The 22,246-nt window shown below is 51.1% G+C and overlaps 1 protein-coding gene across 1 annotated transcript in view; it reads right to left on the reverse strand.

Annotated features, from left to right (window-relative positions):
- Positions 1 to 4,627: 4,627 nt before the first annotated feature.
- Positions 4,628 to 22,246, reverse strand: part of pi4k2a (phosphatidylinositol 4-kinase type 2 alpha) — a 40,373-nt gene continuing 22,754 nt past the window's right edge. Inside the window, exons 3-9 of the mRNA XM_072479673.1 lie at positions 21,255 to 21,386; positions 18,650 to 18,803; positions 16,904 to 16,965; positions 12,718 to 12,817; positions 10,547 to 10,680; positions 9,048 to 9,107; positions 4,628 to 7,008 (exon numbers count right to left, since the gene is read on the reverse strand). Coding sequence (XP_072335774.1) covers positions 6,850 to 7,008; positions 9,048 to 9,107; positions 10,547 to 10,680; positions 12,718 to 12,817; positions 16,904 to 16,965; positions 18,650 to 18,803; positions 21,255 to 21,386 — 801 coding nt within the window. The 3' untranslated portion in view covers positions 4,628 to 6,849. The remainder of the gene's footprint in view (positions 7,009 to 9,047; positions 9,108 to 10,546; positions 10,681 to 12,717; positions 12,818 to 16,903; positions 16,966 to 18,649; positions 18,804 to 21,254; positions 21,387 to 22,246) is intronic.

Here is a 22,246-nt window from a genome sequence, read left to right on the forward strand (position 1 = left end):
GCAAGTACAGACTAGTGTCTCAAACAGCTGGGATTGCTTCTTCCAAGCCTGCCAGTTCCTGCCATCACAACCAGCTGTAAAGGAATCTACTCTGCAAAGTGAGAGCTAGCAGGGAGGTGAAAGTTATGATCAGATTTAAAAAAGTTATTAAAACCAAACCTGGGAGCACAATACAGCTATAATCTAAACAAGTTTTTTTTTTGACATGAGGGCTGTTAGTTGGTGGAGATCAGCTTTGCAATGGATGAGATGTCTATCTGAGCGCGAGAGTGCGTGACAGGATGGCACACACTCCTGTTTCCTCCCTCACCCCATGATAAGGTCTGATACTGCAAGTGCACAGCAGGAAGCAAGTAATGTCAATGGAGCATACGCAATCTTGTGGCAGCGAGGAAAGGGGAGATTCAAGATGAGCAACTCCGTAAATGCAGAGGCAAGTGGGGGGCGAAGGGATAGGCCGTGGATCTTGTAATGAAATGAAAATCGCTTATTGTCGCGAGTAGGCTTCAATGAAGTTACTGTGAAAAGCCCCTAGTCGCCACACTCCGGCGCCTGTTCGGGGAGGCTGCTTTAAAAGCCAGCTCTTTAGCCCTGTGCTAAACCAGGATCTTAAAACATTAGATATGTGATGTTTGGTCAACCATCCATCAGTTGTCCTCCTGGGATTAAAGACAATATCCTGGCAAGTCCCACAAGAGGCACACGCAAGAACAACTGGTTAATATTTCAGGAAGTGCCATCAAGAGAAGTTGGGTTTGCATCCACAACTATTCCCCTCCCCCCCGCCCCCTCCAGCCCCAAGTGACAGGCTTGTTATTTCACGACGTTACTCTTAATCAGCGGCTCATGTTACAGTGAATGGTCTTTGGGTTTTTTTAAATGACTCAAATATATCACTCTGCGATCTTCCTGTAAACAGGTCACAGGTTGCAAACAGGGCTACTGAGCACAAGTCTGTTGAAATGTGTTTATCGGTGTGTAAACAGCATTCAAAGTGCAATTCACCTGAAAGAAATCGGACGACAAATGAAACGGGGTTCCAGATAAACCAACATTCTGCACATCGCTGGAATCTTTCCATGCGGGATGTCACCATGTACACAGTACATAGTTATCCCAACTGCAACAGGATTTCAGAGAAAAAACATAATCTACTTGTAATTTCAAAGGGAAAGCCCCGGGGTGTTCCAGCTTGTGTCAAGTGTACTGTGACTGACTCTCTCCCTCTCTCTCTACCAATGCAACATAACCATTAACTATTGCTACCCAGTTAGGAGGTGAGGAACAAATAAGTTCAAAAAGGGATAGAGACGGAAACAGAGGTTTCTGCTGGAAACACAAGCCACATTCAGACTAAATCTAGATGGGGATAATCTTTAAAAAGACTAAAAGGGAAAACAAAGAGTACCTCCCTTCCTATCAATTCACATGTATTGTTCACCAGTGAGTTACATTCAGATCTGCAGCCAGAAATTGAAAATTAGACAGAGAAGAATTTGGTATGCCACTTGTAAAAAATCTGCCGCTTTAAAATCAACTTTTCTCGGTGTAGCTTGTGTGAACTGCTCATTATATTCACAGGGTTGCACATTTTTTTGGGACGCCCGGGGAAGGGGACGGAAACTGAACTATAGCCGGGCAATTGACAGGACCACTCAACTCGCCAAACCACGCGTGCCGAGATGGACTCCTTGAACGGCAGACCACTGTGTTCTGATGCTGACACACACAAGGAGTGGAGCGGGCAGCAACATTGCAAATGAAGCCACACAAACCAAGGGCAATGTCGACATGGCTTCAACAGAACCCAGAGCTTGAACTACTACCCTCTTCCCATTGGTTCTAGCCTCAAGACGTACCGTATCCAAACGGCTACGCTGCATCTAGAAGCTCCAAGTATTGGCAGGCTATCTGGCCACAGAAGGCAGCACACCCAAACTCAGTGCCCATACACACACACTTTCTTGCCTGGGTTGGTGCGTGTGAGTGGCAGCAGGAATTCACAGCTTTGCCCTTCCTAGTCTGGGTTAGCTTTAAGCTCCCCTCGGTCAATTACCCCAGCCTCAACTGTACTAAAACTATGTAAACGATGCATTACAAAATTAACTTTAAAAAAAAAAAAAATCACACAACTCACTTAAAGCTTGCTTAACTTTATTTTCTACCAACCTCAAAACTATTAAATAACGCTGATTTCAGCTATTGCAAAGGAAACAACCCCATGGGGTAATTATTTTAAAATCGGTCCGAAATTCTTCTTCGGCCGCTTGTACAGAGTGGGGATGGATTTTTAAAATATTCAGCGCTCTGGAGGAAGATCAGCTGAAGTACAATTCACTAAAGAAAAAAAACTGTGCACTAACGTTCAAGTTCAAACACCCAACAGTGCTCCAGTCAAACCTTCAGCCCATTCCTGCAGCTGTGACAAGTCCAAAATAATATTAAAAATGGGCCACTTATTTTCATGGGGTTTGGTTCAAGCAAATGTCAAATTCTTCCACCAGGAATGGATGGAGGAATTTGCACTCACCGCCCTCAATTGTCACTCAACCCCCATGTCCTAGGTGGTAAATATTTTATGTACAGTGGTGGTGGTGGTTGGGACGCTGCTTCGGGGTTTTGCTGCACTGGCTAACTATCTCCAGCTTACACCAAACAGAACACTGCCCAGAACAATGTCAGCGAATGGCCGACACCTTGAACTGTGGTTGGTGCACATACCAGAATACATTCTCTCAAATCAACCGCCACAGGTCTTTCACCAATCCCTTGCCACACTGCTGGTATAAAGCTCAAAACTCTCTGCCCAGAACCTGGTGCCACTGGGGACACATCAAGGTGAATGCAGGGGGTAAATATTACGGCCTATTTATTACCTGGTGATAACTCAACAAAGAGCAAAACAAGTGAACAGGAAATGCAAATGCCAGCACAATGAAACTGGCCGAGGAACCCAAGCCCAGCACAAAAGATCCAGCTGCAAAACATTCACTTTCTGCTTTTTAAATATTGAGACACAGGGTGGACCTCGATGTTCAAGGGACCACCAGAGCTAAATAGTCCCCCAGAGGGACAGGCAGAATTTGCCAATGTCGTCACCAGGCAGTTATTGAAAACAGGTTTGCCTCTCTTTCCCAGTAAACTGGCTTATATCGGGACAGACCGAGACACCCGAGAGAGGAGGCACCGTTTATCCTCATTGCAGTTGTCACATCCTTTCTGAATGTCAGTGCTGAGAATCGGCACCTGCAAAAATACTGCCAACTTCCACCTTGGGGACAGTGGCACAGACCACTCTCTGTTCCACCCGCTATTCTCTCGCTTAAAAAGCTTCTCTGCCTGGATAGCTGGTAATCGTCCACACCCAAAGAGTCACATTTGTCAGTGTCGTATCTGTCCATAAAGTGACCACATGCACAAAGTGGAGGCTGGACAGCTCTGGTTACAATGGCTGGCTTTTCATTCACATGTTCACAAGCAAATCATTTTGCTTTTACTCACAGGCTGTGTTAGGCCAAAACCATCCCCACGGATCATGACTGGGCGATTACCCTCCCCACTGCCCCGTGACTGGGCGATTACCCTCCCCCCACTGCCCCGTGACTGGGCGATTACCCTCCCCCACTGCCCCGTGACTGGGCGATTACCCTCCCCCACTGCCCCGTGACTGGGCGATTACCCTCCCCCCACTGCCCCGTGACTGGGCGATTACCCCCCCCCCCCCCGCCCCCCCCCCACACACTGCCCCATGACAGGGCGATTACCCTCCCCACTGCCCCGTGACTGGGCGATTACCCTCCCCCACTGCCCCGTGACTGGGCGATTACCCTCCCCCACTGCCCCGTGACTGGGCGATTACCCTCCCCCACTGCCCCGTGACTGGGCGATTACCCCCCCCCCCCCCACACTGCCCCGTGACTGGGCGATTACCCTCCCCACTGCCCCGTGACTGGGCGATTACCCTCCCCCACTGCCCCGTGACTGGGCGATTACCCTCCCCCACTGCCCCGTGACTGGGCGATTACCCCCCCCCCCCACACTGCCCCGTGACTGATCGATTACCCCCCCCCCCCCCCCCCCCCACACACTGCCCCGTGACAGGGCGATTACCCTCCCCACTGCCCCGTGACTGGGCGATTACCCTCCCCCACTGCCCCGTGACTGGGCGATTACTCCCCCCCCCCCCCCCACACTGCCCCGTGACTGGGCGATTACCCTCCCCACTGCCCCGTGACTGGGCAATTACTCTCCCCCCACTGCCCCGTGACTGGGCGATTACCCTCCCCCACTGCCCCGTGACTGGGCGATTACCCTCCCCCACTGCTCCATGGCTGGGCGATTACCCCCCCACTGCCCCGTGACTGGGCGATTACCCCCCCCACTGCCCCGTGACTGGGCGATTACTCCCCCCCACTGCCCTGTGACTGGGCGATTACCCCCCCCACTGCCCCGTGACTGGGCGATTACCCCCCCCCCCCACACTGCCCCGTGACTGGGCGATTACCCGCCCCCCTCCCCCACTGCCCGTGACTGGGCGATTACCCCCCCCCCCCCCCACTGCCCTGTGACTGGGCGATTACCCCCCCACTGCCCCGTGACTGGGCGATTACCCCCCCCCCCCCCCCACTGCCCTGTGACTGGGTGATTCAATGGAATACATCATTAAAAATGGCTCAATTCCCACTTAAAAATGAAGAGACTGTGTCCCAATTTCTCAGAATTGACAGCCTGCCTTCCGTCAGCAACCCAAGTCAACCCTTAAGCTAATTCACCTACAGAACAAGACCATTCGCAAATCAGTTTAGTGCAAAGAGCATCTCAGTACTCAAGTACCTCAGTCTTGGACAAGGACTTTCAGGGACATGTCAGGCACCATCTTAAATCCACCCTCTCTCCATCAATTAAATCGCAGCTCCAGCCAAGGACTGGACAAGGCTGCGCCCACAGTGTCTTTGCACAAAGGGTAGGTCCAGATTACTAAGTACCATGCTTACATCGGGGAGGGAATGGACAATAGGCCCCATGAAGGTCACCACTATCGCTACCTTTTTCTCTCAAAATGCTTTAGTTACAACTGTTCAATCTTATCAGGAACAAAGCTGCTCGTAAGGATCCTGTTCTGGCGACACATGAAAACCGGTCAGTTCTAAAATTAACCGTAGGTTCAAAAAAAAAAAACCCCCCCAAGGGTTTTCATCTCCCCTCGTAGTTCATTGGTCACCGAAAGGAACACAATTCCTGCTGCACGGTTTTTAACAATGCAGTTTCGCTCAACAGCTTTGCACAAAATTAAACCTTGCAGTATGGAATAGGTATCATCAGACAGGCGGTTGTCCATCTAAAAGACACAGGATCGAGGGGGGGGTTTGAATGCATGGTATTGTGGGACATGAGCTGCTCGCTGCCCCTTCTCGCCACACACCCAGTCTCCCTCCCAGATGTCAGGCCTCCCCCAAAGGGGCCTGTTTGAAAGCAGCAAGGGCAGGGAAAACTAGGGCACAGTTACTGGTCTGTTCAGTTTGGCAATTGGGGACCGGAAAAGGGAAGAGGGGACCGACGCCTTGCACGTTAAGGTCCCACTTGTCTTGCTTATCCAACAGATTTTCAATTGGCTGGGGTTGGGATAGTGAAAAGAAGCCCAATTACCCCAGAGAGCAGGAAAGAGGAACGCAGGAGCAGCCTGAATCGGAGTCTATTGAGCAGACCCGCGGCGTTCTTAGCAAGGTGCCATGGGTTAATGCTGGGTGAATGGGGCACCGCGGACAGAGGGCAGCTACTGGACCCTTGTACAAAGTTTTTACGTTGACCATTATTTTGGCATTTCTTTTAAATAAACATGCTGCATTAGCTTCTGATCGCAGTCACAGGTTATTTCTTGTTCACAGCTAGCTGGGCTATGTAGCTTCACTGTCATTGCACATGCAGACTCTTTCCCCTGTCCCCTCGGCAACACGGGCCATGTAAAATACAGTGGAAGGCTGGGGAAAGTGAAGGTCTTCAGTACCAGCCACAACTGCATTTTGTATATAGAGCTTGAAATTCATGCCGCAGATTCAGGGCGAAAGGCTCCAAGTCAGTGATTAGAGATATATTATTGGTTCAGCTAGCGTTCACACTAACACTGGCTGTGCGGTGTGTAAAGGGGGGGGATGAATGGAGGGGAGGTTATATTATCTTATTCATCTTCCTCTTCTCCATTCCCCCACCCCCCCACTTGCACAGCTTAAACTCGAGGCCAGTGATACCCTCTTCCAGATATTCTCGTCTCAAATATGATATAATCACTTTTGTAATTGAAGTCCTCCATAAAATCACAGCCTGCAAAGTGGACTTGAAAGAAACATGATCTGATCGGATTCGTCCAGGACCAGAGTAAACCATAGTTCACCGTGAAGTGCACCTGGTTGCAACTTGAACCAAACCATTTTAGTGCAAACAAAAAAGTTTTGGGGGCCAAAGGAAAGGGTGAACACAGGCGAAGGCAGCCTGTACTGTGCGTCATCTCGGCGACAGCAGCCTTCAGAGCTCGGTGATGGGAGGGCAGCCAAGCATCTGATGGAGCGAATACGTAGAGACAACTGCGAACGGAGAAGAAACATCAGGGTGTGCGGAAATTAAGTGCAAATCATCCAGTAGAATCCCCCTCGCACGCACGCTGTCTCTTACTGATGTAGTGAAGTCTTGTGCGATAAATCATACACGGAGGATAAAACATGAAGCAGGCTTTCTCTTTTTGTTATTCTCGGCATGACAAGTTTCCACCACCGACACGAGGCGGCGGCCCAAGATTATCAGGCTCGTCAACCAGCAAGCTGTTCATGGGAGTGGCATTCTCTGCGTCCAGTTCCGCTACCACCACGTAAAAAAGGGCTTTCTGCTCTGGAAGCTCTGTGTGTACAAGTCACTGCTGCGGTGGTGGCTTCGAGTCGTTTCCACGATGACGGGTGGGATCTGAATGAGCATCAGGGGCGACTTCCCATCCTTCAGGGCCTGCGTGAGATTTAGGATCTTGGGATTGAGGTGGGGGTGAGGAGCGGAGGGAATAGAGATGAGGAACAAAGGAGAAAACATAAACATTTTACAATTATGTTCAATCGGATACAAGATGGGAGATTAATCACAAAGCTGGTTCCGTGTCTCTGAGCTCCACGGTGATAGCTCGACGGAATGGGAGGAGGAGCCTAAGGTTTGCTGGGATAGAAGTTCACCAGCAGACCCCCAGTACCTCACCCATGTGGCGACTGACCCCCTCCCAGGCCAGGGAGATGAGCAGTGATCAGCTATTCGTCTGCACAGCTCAAAGGGAGCCAAACTTTGATTCAGTAACCGCTTGAAGCAAGCCTATGGATTTTTTGTGCTATTTGACTACAAGTGCATCAGACAAGACTAACCCACTCCCCTCCCTGACATACTTAAGGAAACATTTGCTATTTTATTTTCATATTTTACGCCAGGTTTCTTTCATAATTTACTGTTTCTCTTTTTATTACATATTTAGTAACCCTTTATTGGTCTTTAAAAGTTTCCCGCTCCTCCAACCTGCCCCTGATCTTTTCAATATGGTATGTCTTAGTTTATGCCTTTATCATAGATTATCTTAGAATTTACAGTGCAGGAGGCCGCCATTCGGCCCATCGAGTCTGCACCGGCTCTTGGAAAGAGCACACCACCCAAGGTCAACACCGCCACCCTATCCCCATAACCCAGTAAACCCACCCAACACTAAGGGCAATTTTGGACACGAAGGACAATTTATCATGGCCAATCCACCTAACCTGCACATCTTTGGACTGTGGGAGGAAACCGGAGCACCCGGAGGAAACCCACGCACACACGGGGAGGATGTGCAGACTCCGCACAGTCAGTGACCCAAGCCGGAATCGAACCTGGGACCCTGGAGCTGTGAAGCAATTGTGCTATCCACAATGTGACCGTGCTACCCTCGGTAGCCATGAGGTTTATGTTATCCTCAACCTCCTTGCTTAGCCACTGATTTTCCCTCTCTTACAATCTTTCCTCATCTCCGAAACACATTTTAATTGGGAAGAGTTGAAGAGATCCATAAATGTCTGCCACTGTTCATCAACTGTCCTAATTTTGTCTTTCTACCCAGTACACTCGGGCCAAATCTGTCCTCCTGCCTATGTGAGTGGGCACATGCATGTCAGGTGCAGTATAATGTGGATGAATGCGAGGTTATCCGCTTCGGTAGCAAAAAGGCAGATTATTTGAATGGGTGTAAATTGAGAGAGGCGGATACTCAGCAAGACCTTGGTGTCCTCGTGCATCAGTCGCTGAAGGTGAGCGCACAGGTACAGCAGGCAGTAAAGAAGGCAAATCATATTTATTGGAGTTTAGAAGAATAAGAGGGGATTTCATAGAAACTTACAAAATTCTAACAGGATTAGACAGGGTATATTCAGAAAGAATGTTCCTGATTGTGGGGGAGTCCAGAACTAGGGGTCATAGTTTTAGGATTGAGGTGAGGAGGAATTTCTTCACCCAGAGAGTGGTGAATCTGTGGAATTCACTACCACAGAAAGTAGTTGAGGCCAAAACATTTGTGTAATTTCATGGGGAGAACACGCAAAACCGACAGTGACCCGAGGCTGGAATCGAACCCGGGTCCCTGATGCTGTCAGGCAGCAGTGCTAACCACTGTGCCGCCGTGCCTCCCATATCTAAAGATCTCTCTTGTTTGCCGGGCAGGTTCCTGCGTATGAATGCGTGGCATTTCCAGCAAGCATAAATCAGCTACGTTATGAGCTCGACTCATTAATGGAAACTGGTTGCTGGCGCAGATACAAGTTACACTGTCATTTTTGCATTTGTCCTGATGAGTGTAGACAAAAAGGTTTTGGTAACATGTCTCTCTCTTTTCTGTAATATTCGTGAAAAAGGTAGTCAAACCCCCATTCTCCCCAAACTCCCTTGCTCCCGTAACACGTTGCGGGGCTCCTTCCACATTGGCAAGGCTGTTCTGGCAAACTTTCTTCATGAACCGCCCACATACAATCCCAGCAAATACCAAGCTCCCAATAGCTCACCTGCCCTCTCATGACGGAAATCTGTTTGTAGAACTGCCCTCGATCAAATCCCGGATCTTTCTGCAAGGAAATAGATAATATTTTAACCCTGATGCCCTTGGACCCAACAGCAAGTTCAACTAAATTCCTTGCCAAAAATACCCGTAGCTGGGAATCCAAGTCCAGAGGTGGTAGTAATAATAATAATAATAGCTTTTTGTCACACATAGGCTTCAATGAAATTACTGTGAAAAGCCCCTAGTCACCACATTCCGGTGCCTGTTCGAGGAGGCCGGTACGGGAATTGAGCCCGCGCTGCTGGCATTGTTCTGCATTACAAGCCAGCTGTTTAGCCCACTGTGCTACACCAGCCCCCGACCAACAGCAATTAAAACAATCGAGGGCACAGCGGACGACAGGAGGATTGGGCTGGACTTTGCTGGGAAGTCTCATTAGCTGTCAAGAAACCATGAAAGAAAAGGTTCCAGACGGGCACCAGGGAACCAAAGCAAAGGCTACAGGGAAACCAAACTAATGCAGCACAGACCAGATGGCAAATAAAGATCAGGCACTCCAATTAAGCAGGCAGGGCGCAGTTAATGCAGCCACTCTCCCATCTTGCTGCCATACCAGATTTCACTCACGAATAGGGTTACAGTGGATTGTGGCCAACCACACACACCAAAGCTACACATGGTTGAAGTGACATCAGTGGAGACAGGGAAGGACTACCGTTGCTACTCAAAATGTGCACCTCCCGTCTGCCTCAAGATACACGGGGGGGCAATGGGCCTACGTGCGGAACATGGGCTAATCTCTGCCTGAGTGTTTAGACACTACAGCGCTCTCTCTCCCCACTTTTGAACCGGGATAACCAAGCATATGCAATAGTATCTGTAGGTTGCACTGTAAGGGATGTCAACATAGCGTCAAAACACTGGGAGGGCGGAATCACGTAAACTAATACAATGCTGTCAAAATCAAAACTTTTTGAACTCATCACCATAAATCTCCCTGATTACAGAGGACAGACCTACCAACGTACTTTCCTTGAATATTATGCAGTTCTAAACGTACCCGTCATTTATCTCGCTTTGATTTGGCAGAGTTGATTATACTGCAGCATTTTGTTCCTTCCCATTCTTCAAATGGACACAATACCAAAACCTTAGGTTTTTTTTCAAATTCATTCCCGTGACGTGTCGGTCGCTGGCAAGGCCAACATTTAATGCCCATCTCGAACTCCCCCTTAAGGTGATTGAACAGCTGCAGTCAGTGGCGGGGATGCATCCAAATTGCTGTTAGCTGGACTTCTCTTTGTCCTCTTTCTCTGCACCTTCCGAAGAGAGTGTGTGTGTTGCCAACTAACTACCTTATTTGCTCAGCCACAACACATAATATAACTGGTTACTCCTCAACAGCCTCGTCTCGCCTGAACAGCCCCCCCCCCCCCCGCCCCCCCACCCACTGATCGCCGTCACCACCAATAATGAAACACAGTTCACAGGCTGCTGACCAACCTTGAAGAGCTCGTAAAGATCCTCTTCTAAATCTTTTACAAAGTTTGGGTCGGAAATCTTGGGAAGAACAAGGTCTTTAATTTCTTGGGAAAATGGTACCTTCGCTTGAGGCAGCCACGCCCAGTAAAAAGGATCTGTAAAATATAAAAACGTTGTTTATTGATCAGAAAGTCATGTGACTCTGATAGGGTACCAATATACAAACAGTCCATTTCTCAGCAATGTCCACTAGCTAGTAATAAACAGCAGGATTCCAAGCCGCTTCCCTATCCTTGGCCAAAAAGCTTTGGCAAATTATGGTCACTACCTCAGCTATTTCCTCGTTTACCACTGTCGGCATTTAGGCCCACTAACTAACCCTCAGTCCTCCCACAAGACTCGACTCAAAACCTACCAAGCTTGTGGTCACATCATTGCCAGCGCCACCTCCATTTCATGATCATTACGGATACCAGCTTTTTATTCCAGATTTTATTTCAAACTGAATTGAATTTAAATTCAGCTGCCATGGTGGGGTTTGAACTCATTCCCCTACGTCATTAGCCCAGGTCTAATCTAGTAAATGCTACTGTGCCTCATGCAATATGTTGCTTGATACAACCTCCTTTTAAATATTCATCTTCAATAACAGCTCTTCTAAAATCCTCGTCAGTTACTCTGCCATGGCAGAGAAAGTGGAGACAAAAACACGAGCAGATCTGCAGGCAACCTCGCCTTTACAAACCCCCTGCTGTTCTCCCTTTATGCTCACTGTCTACATGATATATTCACACCGTTACTGTCTCACATTTAAATTGCGCTATGTTTTATAATTTCAGAAAATATTTCCACCCAGTGTCCAAAAATTCTCATCGTCAAAATTCCAGCAAGGTTTTGGATGAAATCCAATAACTCCAGGAGGAAGCTGTTCATCCCAGTATTCCCATCTGGAGCCAGCTCCACATCAGGGCCAGCTATTCTCATCCATCCTCCCCAATTCTTCCATACACCCTTTAAAATATATCCTCTCCGATTGTTTGCCTAATTGCCTTTTAATGGAAAACAACACACATCACAAATTATAGCAAGAAGCTTTTTAAAAAAAAAAAAAATTGTCCTTGGGATGTGGGCATCGCAGGCTGGGCAGGCCCCTTGAGGGGGCAGTTCAGAGTCAGCCCCATTGCTGTGGGTCTGGAGTCACATGTAGGCCAGACCAGGTAAGGACTGCAGGTTTCCTTCCCGAAAGGACACGAGTGAACCAGATGGGTTTTTACCGACAATCGTCAATGGCTTCATGGCCATCATTCGACTTTTTAATTCCAGATTAAAAAGAAGTTGCAGGTTTCAAACCCGTTTCCCCAGACCATTACCCTGGGTTTCTGGCTTACTAGTCTAGTGACAATATCACTGCGCCACCACCTCCCCAAGCTGCACTTGACAAAGAGCAATTCTGGGCACAGTAGAATTGCAAGTGGCACTGAAGTTAAAGTGTATTTGACTGAGGGAGGAACGTTGGCGGGGACACTGAAAACTTTGAAAGCACAAAATGAGATCATTAACATCCACTTGAACAGACAAGTTGAATATCCCACCTGAAGGACCCAGAGGGTTAAGATTTGGTACTGCTGGAAGGTGCAGTGGAATCTGCTCCCAAAGGAATTTTCAGAGGGCAATGATTCTGAACTTGAAAAGGGCTAATTTGCAGCATTATGGGGAACACGCTGTTCACCGAGGCTGATTGGAAAGCTCTTTCAAGGAGCTGGCAGCCAAAAGAAGCTGAAATGCCTCCTGTGCTATCAGATTCTGTGACTGCCTCAGCCAATATCAGGAATGAGACTATGTACGAGCACAAGCTCGGGAATGCACCTTGAATTCTCAATCACTGGTCAAAGGCAAGAGCCAAGGCAACACAACACCAGCTGATCACTTGGCCTCTCTCAGCTGTCTCTGGCAATGCATTCAGATTCTAACAATCCACTGCATGAAATCTTTCAACATCTCAACTTTGGTTAAAAGCTCTCAACTGCAGCCTCAGGGTCACCCCGGACACGTTCCAACCTCCTACGTGAATGTTTGATCAGCTGCCATTTGCCACATCCACCCCAAAGTCAAAAATCAAACATGAGCTCTTACAATTAGTGAGAGTTTTAAGAAAGTTCTGCTTTGTAATACGACTGAATTGCAATACTCACACGCCCGCCACGAGTCTGGGTGTTTCAGAGGGAATGCCAAACCATTGTCTATTGCTGCGATCTTTATAACAGGCTCTTTCACTACAACCCAGTCAGCATCCTGCAAGGAAATACACAACTGAGATTTTATAAATTCCAAATGTCTCAAGTCCAATGGCCCTTTCCTTGTATGTTAATAGGTGTAGGGCTTTCAATACAAAACTGGTTGAAGACATTCTGACCAGTGTTTACAAAGATTCAACCATTATAGGCCATGCGCAGCCACGTTATACAGAACAGGAGAGGTTGGACTCCAGGTGTATGTTGAACTGGCTGATTTCAGAAGCAATGTCAGAGCGCAGTACAGTCTGCATCCCTAATTGTGGAGAGCAAAGAAAAATCTGTTTGGGTTCCCACACGATTATCTGGAGGCCACACAAAGTTCAACTACTAGGATATTGGGTACAGAGGTCAACACGGTTTGTAATGGCCACATCCCGCCACCTTAATAGCAACCCCACGCGTCACCCAGGGCCCCCCCCCCCACTCGTCACCCGGGGCCCCCCCCCCACGCGTCACCCGGGGCCCCCCCCCCACGCGTCACCCGGGGCGCCCCCCCCCACGCGTCACCCAGGGTCCCCCCCCCCCCCCCACGCGTCACCCAGGGGCCCCCCCCACGCGTCACCCGGGGCCCCCCCCCCCCACGCGTCACCCGGGGCCCCCCCCCCCACGCGTCACCCGGGGCCCCCCCCCCCCACGCGTCACCCGGGGCCCCCCCCCCCCACGCGTCACCCGGGGCCCCCCCCCCCCACGCGTCACCCGGGGCCCCCCCCCCCCACGCGTCACCCGGGGCCCCCCCCCCCCACGCGTCACCCGGGGCCCCCCCCCCCACGCGTCACCCGGGGCCCCCCCCCCCCACGCGTCACCCGGGGCCCCCCCCCCCCGCGTCACCCGGGGCGCCCCCCCACGCGTCACCCGGGGCGCCCCCCCACGCGTCACCCGGGGCCCCCCACCCCGCGTCACCCGGGGCCCCCCCACCCCGCGTCACCCGGGGCCCCCCACCCCGCGTCACCCGGGGCCCCCCACCCCGCGTCACCCGGGGCCCCCCACCCCGCGTCACCCGGGGCCCCCCACCCCGCGTCACCCGGGGCCCCCCACCCCGCGTCACCCGGGGCCCCCCACCCCGCGTCACCCGGGGCCCCCCACCCCGCGTCACCCGGGGCCCCCCACCCCGCGTCACCCGGGGCCCCCCACCCCGCGTCACCCGGGGCCCCCCACCCCGCGTCACCCGGGGCCCCCCACCCCGCGTCACCCGGGGCCCCCCACCCCGCGTCACCCGGGGCCCCCCACCCCGCGTCACCCGGGGCCCCCCACCCCGCGTCACCCGGGGCCCCCCACCCCGCGTCACCCGGGGCCCCCCACCCCGCGTCACCCGGGGCCCCCCACCCCGCGTCACCCGGGGCCCCCCACCCCGCGTCACCCGGGGCCCCCCACCCCGCGTCACCCGGGGCCCCCCCACCCCGCGTCACCCGGGGCCCCCCCACCCCGCGTCACCCGGGGCCCCCCACCCCGCGTCACCCGGGGCCCCCCACCCCGCGTCACCCGGGGCCCCCCCACCCCGCGTCACCCGGGGCCCCCCCACCCCGCGTCACCCGGGGCCCCCCCACCCCGCGTCACCCGGGGCCCCCCCACCCCGCGTCACCCGGGGCCCCCCCACCCCGCGTCACCCGGGGCCCCCCCACCCCGCGTCACCCGGGGCCCCCCCACCCCGCGTCACCCGGGGCCCCCCCACCCCGCGTCACCCGGGGCCCCCCCACCCCGCGTCACCCGGGGCCCCCCCACCCCGCGTCACCCGGGGCCCCCCCACCCCGCGTCACCCGGGGCCCCCCCACCCCGCGTCACCCGGGGCCCCCCCACCCCGCGTCACCCGGGGCCCCCCCACCCCGCGTCACCCGGGGCCCCCCCACCCCGCGTCACCCGGGGCCCCCCCACCCCGCGTCACCCGGGGCCCCCCCACCCCGCGTCACCCGGGTCCCCCCCCACCCCGCGTCACCCGGGGCCCCCCCACCCCGCGTCACCCGGGGCCCCCCCACCCCGCGTCACCCGGGGCCCCCCACCCCGCGTCACCCGGGGCCCCCCACCCCGCGTCACCCGGGGCCCCCCACCCCGCGTCACCCGGGGCCCCCCACCCCGCGTCACCCGGGGCCCCCCACACGCGTCACCCGGGGCCCCCCACACGCGTCACCCGGGGCCCCCACACGCGTCACCCGGGGCCCCCACACGCGTCACCCGGGGCCCCCACACGCGTCACCCGGGGCCCCCACACGCGTCACCCGGGGCCCCCACACGCGTCACCCAGGCCCCCACACGCGTCACCCAGGCCCCCACACGCGTCACCCAGGCCCCCACACGCGTCACCCAGGCCCCCACACGCGTCACCCAGGCCCCCACACGCGTCACCCAGGCCCCCACACGCGTCACCCAGGCCCCCACACGCGTCACCCAGGCCCCCCACACGCGTCACCCAGGCCCCCACACGCGTCACCCAGGCCCCCACACGCGTCACCCAGGCCCCCACACGCGTCACCCAGGCCCCCACACGCGTCACCCAGGCCCCCACACGCGTCACCCAGGCCCCCACACGCGTCACCCAGGCCCCCACACGCGTCACCCAGGCCCCCACACGCGTCACCCAGGCCCCCACACGCGTCACCCAGGCCCCCACACGCGTCACCCAGGCCCCCACACGCGTCACCCAGGCCCCCACACGCGTCACCCAGGCCCCCACACGCGTCACCCAGGCCCCCACACGCGTCACCCAGGCCCCCACACGCGTCACCCAGGCCCCCACACGCGTCACCCAGGCCCCCACACGCGTCACCCAGGGAAGCAAATCTGTCAGTCTCTAACTGCAGCCATTTCACATAACCTTGGTCAGTTCTAATATCATGAATCCATTTGCAAATAGGTAAATGGCATGCCCAGAGTTTCTGCTGTGAACGGAAAACTAGGAGCAAAGCTCACGGAGAAGGAAGTAAAGGCATGTTAGCCAAGCTTCAAAGACAGGTTTGGAGCAGTCAGAAACAGAGAGTTGAAATCAATCAGCTGAAGGCGGTATTCTCTGTGACTGACTCTCACTCAATCTGTGTTGACTGTGAGTATTTAACTGTATACTCTGTGACTGACTCTCACTCAATCTGTGTTGACTGTGAGTATTTAACTCTGGATAAATGTTCTCAAGTTTTTGACTCCGGTTTCAATTCTCGGTACTTAGGCTGCAGCCTTGTCTATATATTACAGAAACATTCCCAATGATGCCATTCCACCTGCCAACAATATCTATAATGGACAAGGAAGAAGCTGGAGAGATTGATGCACTGAAAGCTCAAAGGAGGAGACTGACACACAAGGAAACACCCTCCAAAAGTAGAATACATATGTCGGCATACAGGTATCTCCTCAAAGGAAAGAGCGGAGGATCCCCGGTTACTGTACAGAACTCTCCATGAAGGGCAGGGCAGACACGCTCATATCATAGCTTTTTAGCCAGACCATATTCATCGAGGGAGTTCATTCTTTTCTCAAAAGTAAGCCACAGTATTTCTCCATTTTCTGCCACCTCATCTTCTACTTCATATTCACTGGTTTGTCCTGTCTAAATTTCACAAGGCTCAAGATTCAGGAAGGGTCCCTGGCGCAGCTGCCTCTATGGGCAGCACATGGCAGTGGTTAGCGCTGCTGCCTCACAGCTCCAGGGTCCCGGGTTCAATTACGGCCTTGGGTGACTGTCTGTGCGGAGTCTGCACTTTCTCCCAGTGTCTGCGTGGGTTTCCTCCCGGTGTTCCGGTTTCCTCCCACAGCCCAAAGACGCGTAGGTTAGGTGGATTGGCCATAATCAAGTGCCCCTTAAGTGTACAAAGTTGCACAGGTTCGGTGGGGTTATGGGGGAAGAGAGTCTAGGTAGGGGGCTCTTTCAGCGGGTCGGTGCAGACCCGATGGGCCGAATGGCTTCCTTCGGCACTATAGGAATTCTATGATTAGTGAATAATCCCCAAATCAAAAGTGACATCAACCGTGATATCCATTCACTAAAGGGAACGTGGAATTAAAGGTGTGTGCTATGCATGGTTCCACACTTATTTAGCAGACAAGAGACAAAAAATAAAATTGGTTCCAAATATTTTAAATGCAAAGCAACTCTACTCACCTTTGAGCTGGCACTATCCATAGGACAGTCGTATTTGATCAACCAATTATCATTACCTCGATCTATGGAAAGAATGAATTTGTGATTAAATGTTTGTTCATCAGCTCCCTCTAAAGGCCTCCCTGCCACAAGTTCCATGTGGTTTTCCTGAACTCCATCACATGCACTGTGAGACTAACTGAAACAACTGACTCCAAACGGAGATCAAAACAATTCCGCACAAAGCAGGACTTCGATGGTTTGTCTGGGTCAGCACAATACTGGGCGTGGAAATTTACCCAGAGCGATTTGGAGAAGGATTTCTCTTTCTGGAGAGCATTAGGATGGAGAAAGCTTCTCGATGCTTTCTTCATTGTCGATATCATAGAATTTACAGTGCAGAAGGAGGCCATTCGGCCCATCGAGTCTGCACCGGCTCTCGGAAAGAGCACCCTACCCAAGGTCAACACCTCCACCCTATCGCCATAACCCAGTAACCCCACCCAATACTAAGGGCAATTTTGGACACTAAGGTCAATTTACCATGGCCAATCCACCTAACCTGCACATCTTTGGACTGTGGGAGGAAACCGGAGCACCCGGAGGAAACCCACACACACACGGGGAGGACGTGCAGACTCCGCACAGACAGTGACCCAAGCCGGAATCGAACCTGGGACCCTGGAGCTGTGAAGCAATTGTGCTAACCACAATGTGACCGTGCTGCCCGATATCATGCTTTCACATGCCCGAGGTCGACGCATTGACATGAAGGGTCTTGCTGCGGACCTGATCCGGAAAGCGGACTGGAGGATGTTGTAGAGGTAAAGTTCACATTACTACCAGCAGAGATGAGCAGCCTTAGAGCGAATAAATTTTAGGGATGGGATGAGATGCATGCGAGAAACTCTAAGGACACGGGGAAATGGATAGCAGGGACACGGTCACAAACCACTCAATGCCGAAGAGATGCCCAAGAGACAGGCAAGTATCATTCTTATTTTGAAAAAAGGTACTAAGCGGTAATTGCAGACCAGCGAGTTCCATGTTAACTATGGGTGAAGATGTGGAAAACCCCATCAAAGATGAGACGATGGCAGCTTGTGAGTACAGTATGAGAGTAAATGTGAGTAGAGAAGGCCGAAAGCCTGCAGAGGGGCCCAGTTTCTCAGAATCCTGGAAGATATTAGACCCATAACTGAAAGGGGCACCGCATCTGTTAAGCACCACCCTCGATGTCTCAGGGTCAATATGGCGGATGTTCTGGAGACACCGGTAACATAGCCCTGTGGAGCTGACAAACCTCACTCTCCAGAATTTCTATCTGGAAAATGTTGATCCAGCTCTTGCAGATGCTGACCGCCCTGCTAGCACATCCAGCTTTCCGTTTCAGGTTGAAGCCGTTCCTCCCATCAATCCCAGGATCCCACCCTTCCGATCCACAAGTTATTTCCAAGGCTTCAGAAAATTTCAGCACGGTAGGGTGAGTGTGGGGGTGAGAGCGAATCCAATGCAACCCAGAGTGATTGCTTCCTCTGCCGATGGCTGCAAGGAAGCAGCAGCCGCAAAGCTCCTAATGGACAAGAACAAAGCTGACATGCCATACAGACTCGGGAGGGGCTAAGTGCTACGCACACCGAGAATGGTCCTTTGACGAGGTACTGGGAGCAACACAGTCAGTGCCTTTGTTGGCATTGTATGCCCAAAGGGTTAATGCCTTCAGAAGAGAGAAGGGGGGAAAATCAGCAAACTTCACGCAATACTGGCCTGTATTCCTGATGATGTAATCCAGAACCACAAGCCGCTCGAACTGCAACTGCAGCTGCCGATTGGTCTTGTTGGGTAACGGCTCCGCCTCAAACCTCCGCAACCAAAAATCTGCATCTTTATAACCGTCTACAAACAGCTGGAAGGAGCCAACCTAGAAAGGAGAGGGGAAAACAAAGTCATTTTATCTTGTTTATAGGCTGGGAAATTTCTTTCATCAGCAAACTTGCTGCAGTTATCTATTAGAAACTAATTCCATCCTACACGTTCTGGAAAAGATGCAAAATACACTTGGACAAAGGGTCATCAGGACTCGAAACGTTAGCTTTTTTTCTCTCCCTACAGGTGCTGCCAGACCTGTGGAGATTTTCCAGCATTTTCCCTTTTGTTTCAGATTCCAGCATCCACAGTAATTTGCTTTTAGACTTATTCCTAGAATCCCTACAGTGCTGTAGTCTGCACCAACCCTCCAAAAGAGCACCCTTCCGAGGCCCACACACTCACCCTATTCCCATAACCCCCACCTAACATTTTAGACTCTATGGGCCAATCATGCATGTCCAATCCACCTAACTTGCACATCTTTGGACAGTGCTGCTCGATTGTTGGAATGATAAAACATAGTTTATACTCAAAAGGAAAGACTAAACAACTTTTGAGGTCTTAGCGATCAAAAAAAGATGACTGAAGAAAAGGAGGAACAATTTGATAAGATAGTGCGAAGAGGATGTGCTTTTTAAAAAACAATTCTAATTATTATTCTGGCTGGATTTTAAAAATATAAATTGAAATCCCTTTTGATACAATGGAGGACTGCAAGACAGCTACAAAATACAAGCTTGCATTCCATCAAGTAGGGTGAAAAGGAAGACACTCAAACCTCTTAGTGAGCATGAAAGATGCCATCTCCTGTGGCCTTACACTATCCAAAACTTTTCAAAAGTTTCTGCGATGAGACATGGAAAATAAATTGACCAGTTCTAAAATACAATGAATACAGCAGACGTGGATTGGTCAAATTCCTCTGTAATATACAGCAAGCAGGATACTTTAAAGACTGTTTAGCAAGCCAGAGATCAGGATGCAGCAGTAAAAAAAAAAACAGGCTGAAACACTGTGCAACCCTCTTCCCAATCTCCAGAGTATTGCGCCTGGATTTGCATAGTAGCCATCCTGAGGAGAGAGAAGGTAAGCCAAGTTTACCATGGCCCCTGAAATCTATGTGTATGACCATCATGCAAGGACACACTATAGAATAAAAATTAATTTGGGCAATACAGCAATAAATTTCTAATTGTATACCAAGTAGATTTCCCCAAACCACTTCACAGGGGTGATAGCAGCCAGATTCTGGCACCGAGTCAAATAAGATGAGATCTGGAATTCCTTCCCTAAAATTCTCCACCCCTCTACAGCTCTCTCCTCCTTTAAGAAGTTATTTACCATCCTTGTCTTTGTCCAAGCTTTAGGAGATGGCTAAAGCTTGGACAAAGACAAAGATGGTAAATAACTTCTTAAAGGAGGAGAGAGCTGTAGAGGGGTGGAGAATTTTAGGGAAGGAATTCCAGAGCTTTGGACCCAGCTAGTTGAAAAGATATCTATCTGCGTAGATACTGTATCTTTAACGTAGGAAATGAACATGGTGCATTATAAAATATTGACTACGGCAGGGATGAAGGTACCAGGAATGATGACCAAAAACCAGAGATGGTGGAGCAAGGCCACAAAGGGATTTGAAAACATGAAATTGAAAATGGAGGCTGTCATGAGAATATCGCTTTAAGAAATGTTTGGCTGCTCATGTTACTGCAGTGATGTCAGAGTGTGGGTGGAGCTGAGCTCTGGCTCTGCTTTTTAGTTTCACTTTGAGAAAAGCTTGGTGTGTCTGTCTTTTTGGTTTCGTTTTTCAGTGTGTTGCAGCTGAAGTTAGCCAAAGCAGCTGTACTGTTGAGCTCTCTGCCACGAAGGACTATCTCTTAATCATTTGGTGAATTCAGAATTATAAATGTTTTCAGTATTGAATGTAAACCCTGATGTGCTTCTGTTTAAAGGTTTGTTAAGTCTTTTGGGTGTAAAAGGACAGTATACGTGTTGTAGTGTTTGTCTGTGATATAGTGTTGTATTCTTTGGGGGTTATCCTTGAATTAATGGTTGCTAAGATATTCACTGTTGGTTTTAAAAATGTTAACTTGAATTCATAGAATAAACATTGTTTTGCTTTAAAAAATAACTTTCCCTTTCTGAAGTACCACACCTGTAGAGTGGGCCATGTGCTCCCCATACCACAACCTATTAAAAGTTGTGGGTCAGGTGAACTCCATGATGCACTTTGGGGTTCTCTAAACCCTGGCCCATAACAAGGCATTGCCAAACCCTGGTGCCAATCAATATAGGTCAGTGAGCACCGGGGTGGATGCAAACAAGATAATGTCCTGAAGGATATGTAGCATCATACCAACTGCCCTCCTGAGAGAAGCCACGCCTAAAGGAGAGACGGGGCGAGAAACATATTGAAAAAAATTCAATGCCTCATTCAAGTGCAGGGGGAGTGGGGGGAATCCAATAGTCAGGCCACAAAAAGATGGCATCAAGTAAAAGCTGGTACCTTGGGAGGTAGACCTATCCGGTGAAATCGCTGCCCAACCTTTGGCACTTTCTCAAGAGCCAGTTTCTTCCCCCGTGATTTCACTCGATCGATCGCACTGTAGTTAAATGTTTCACTTGCTAAGTACACCACCTGGAGAGGGAGAATCAGAGTTAGAGATTTTAAAAAGTGGTCTGGACTCATACAGTACATTTCTAATGGTATTAGCACAGTTCTTTGTTCAGCTTTGGGAATGCCCTAGGAAGGGTGCAAACTTTGAATATGCTGCTACCACTTTGCTGGATGTAGAGTCTCATACCATCTGTGACAAGAACACAGATTGTCATCATGTTAAGCAATAGCACGTTATTCGCTTTCTTGGGTAAAGTTGAAGCTTCAAACCCCACCACCCTTGGGGACTTTGCCCGGAACCTGTTCAGCTGTCTCACTGACAGTGTTGGGATTGTGCATTATTCAACCTTCTTTTCTTCTTAAGTAGAAACAAAGCAGCAGGAAACACAATCAGAAACCAAAATTCCCACACAAACTCACGAGCAAAACATGTCCCAGCACAAGTGGGCAAAACAGACATCAAGCAAAGGAAGAGCAGAACCAAAGGCTTTGATGAAGAATTGACATTTAACTGTGATCTTGAAGAGGGAAGGAAAGGATTTTAAGTCAATGCCAGAGAATGGGACCCATGTGAGTGAAGATATACCTGACGGCGGTGAGGGAAATGAGAACACACGTGGTCAGAATCAGAGGTCGGGCAGCACGGGTGGCGCAGTGGTTAGCATTGCTGCCTCACGGCGCTGAGGTCCCGGATTCGAATCCGGCCCCGGGTCACTGTCCACGTGGAGCTTGCGCATTCTCCCCGTGTCTGCGTGGGTTTCACCCCCACAACCTAAGGGTAGGTGGATTGGCCACGCTAAATTGTCCCTTAATTGGAAAAAAAAAAGGACTGGGTACTCTAAATTTATTTTATAAAAAACAATCAGAGATTGAATGGTTGC

Source organism: Scyliorhinus torazame, chromosome 16, assembly GCF_047496885.1.
Source record: "Scyliorhinus torazame isolate Kashiwa2021f chromosome 16, sScyTor2.1, whole genome shotgun sequence".
In the NCBI taxonomy this organism is placed as follows: domain Eukaryota; kingdom Metazoa; phylum Chordata; class Chondrichthyes; order Carcharhiniformes; family Scyliorhinidae; genus Scyliorhinus; species Scyliorhinus torazame.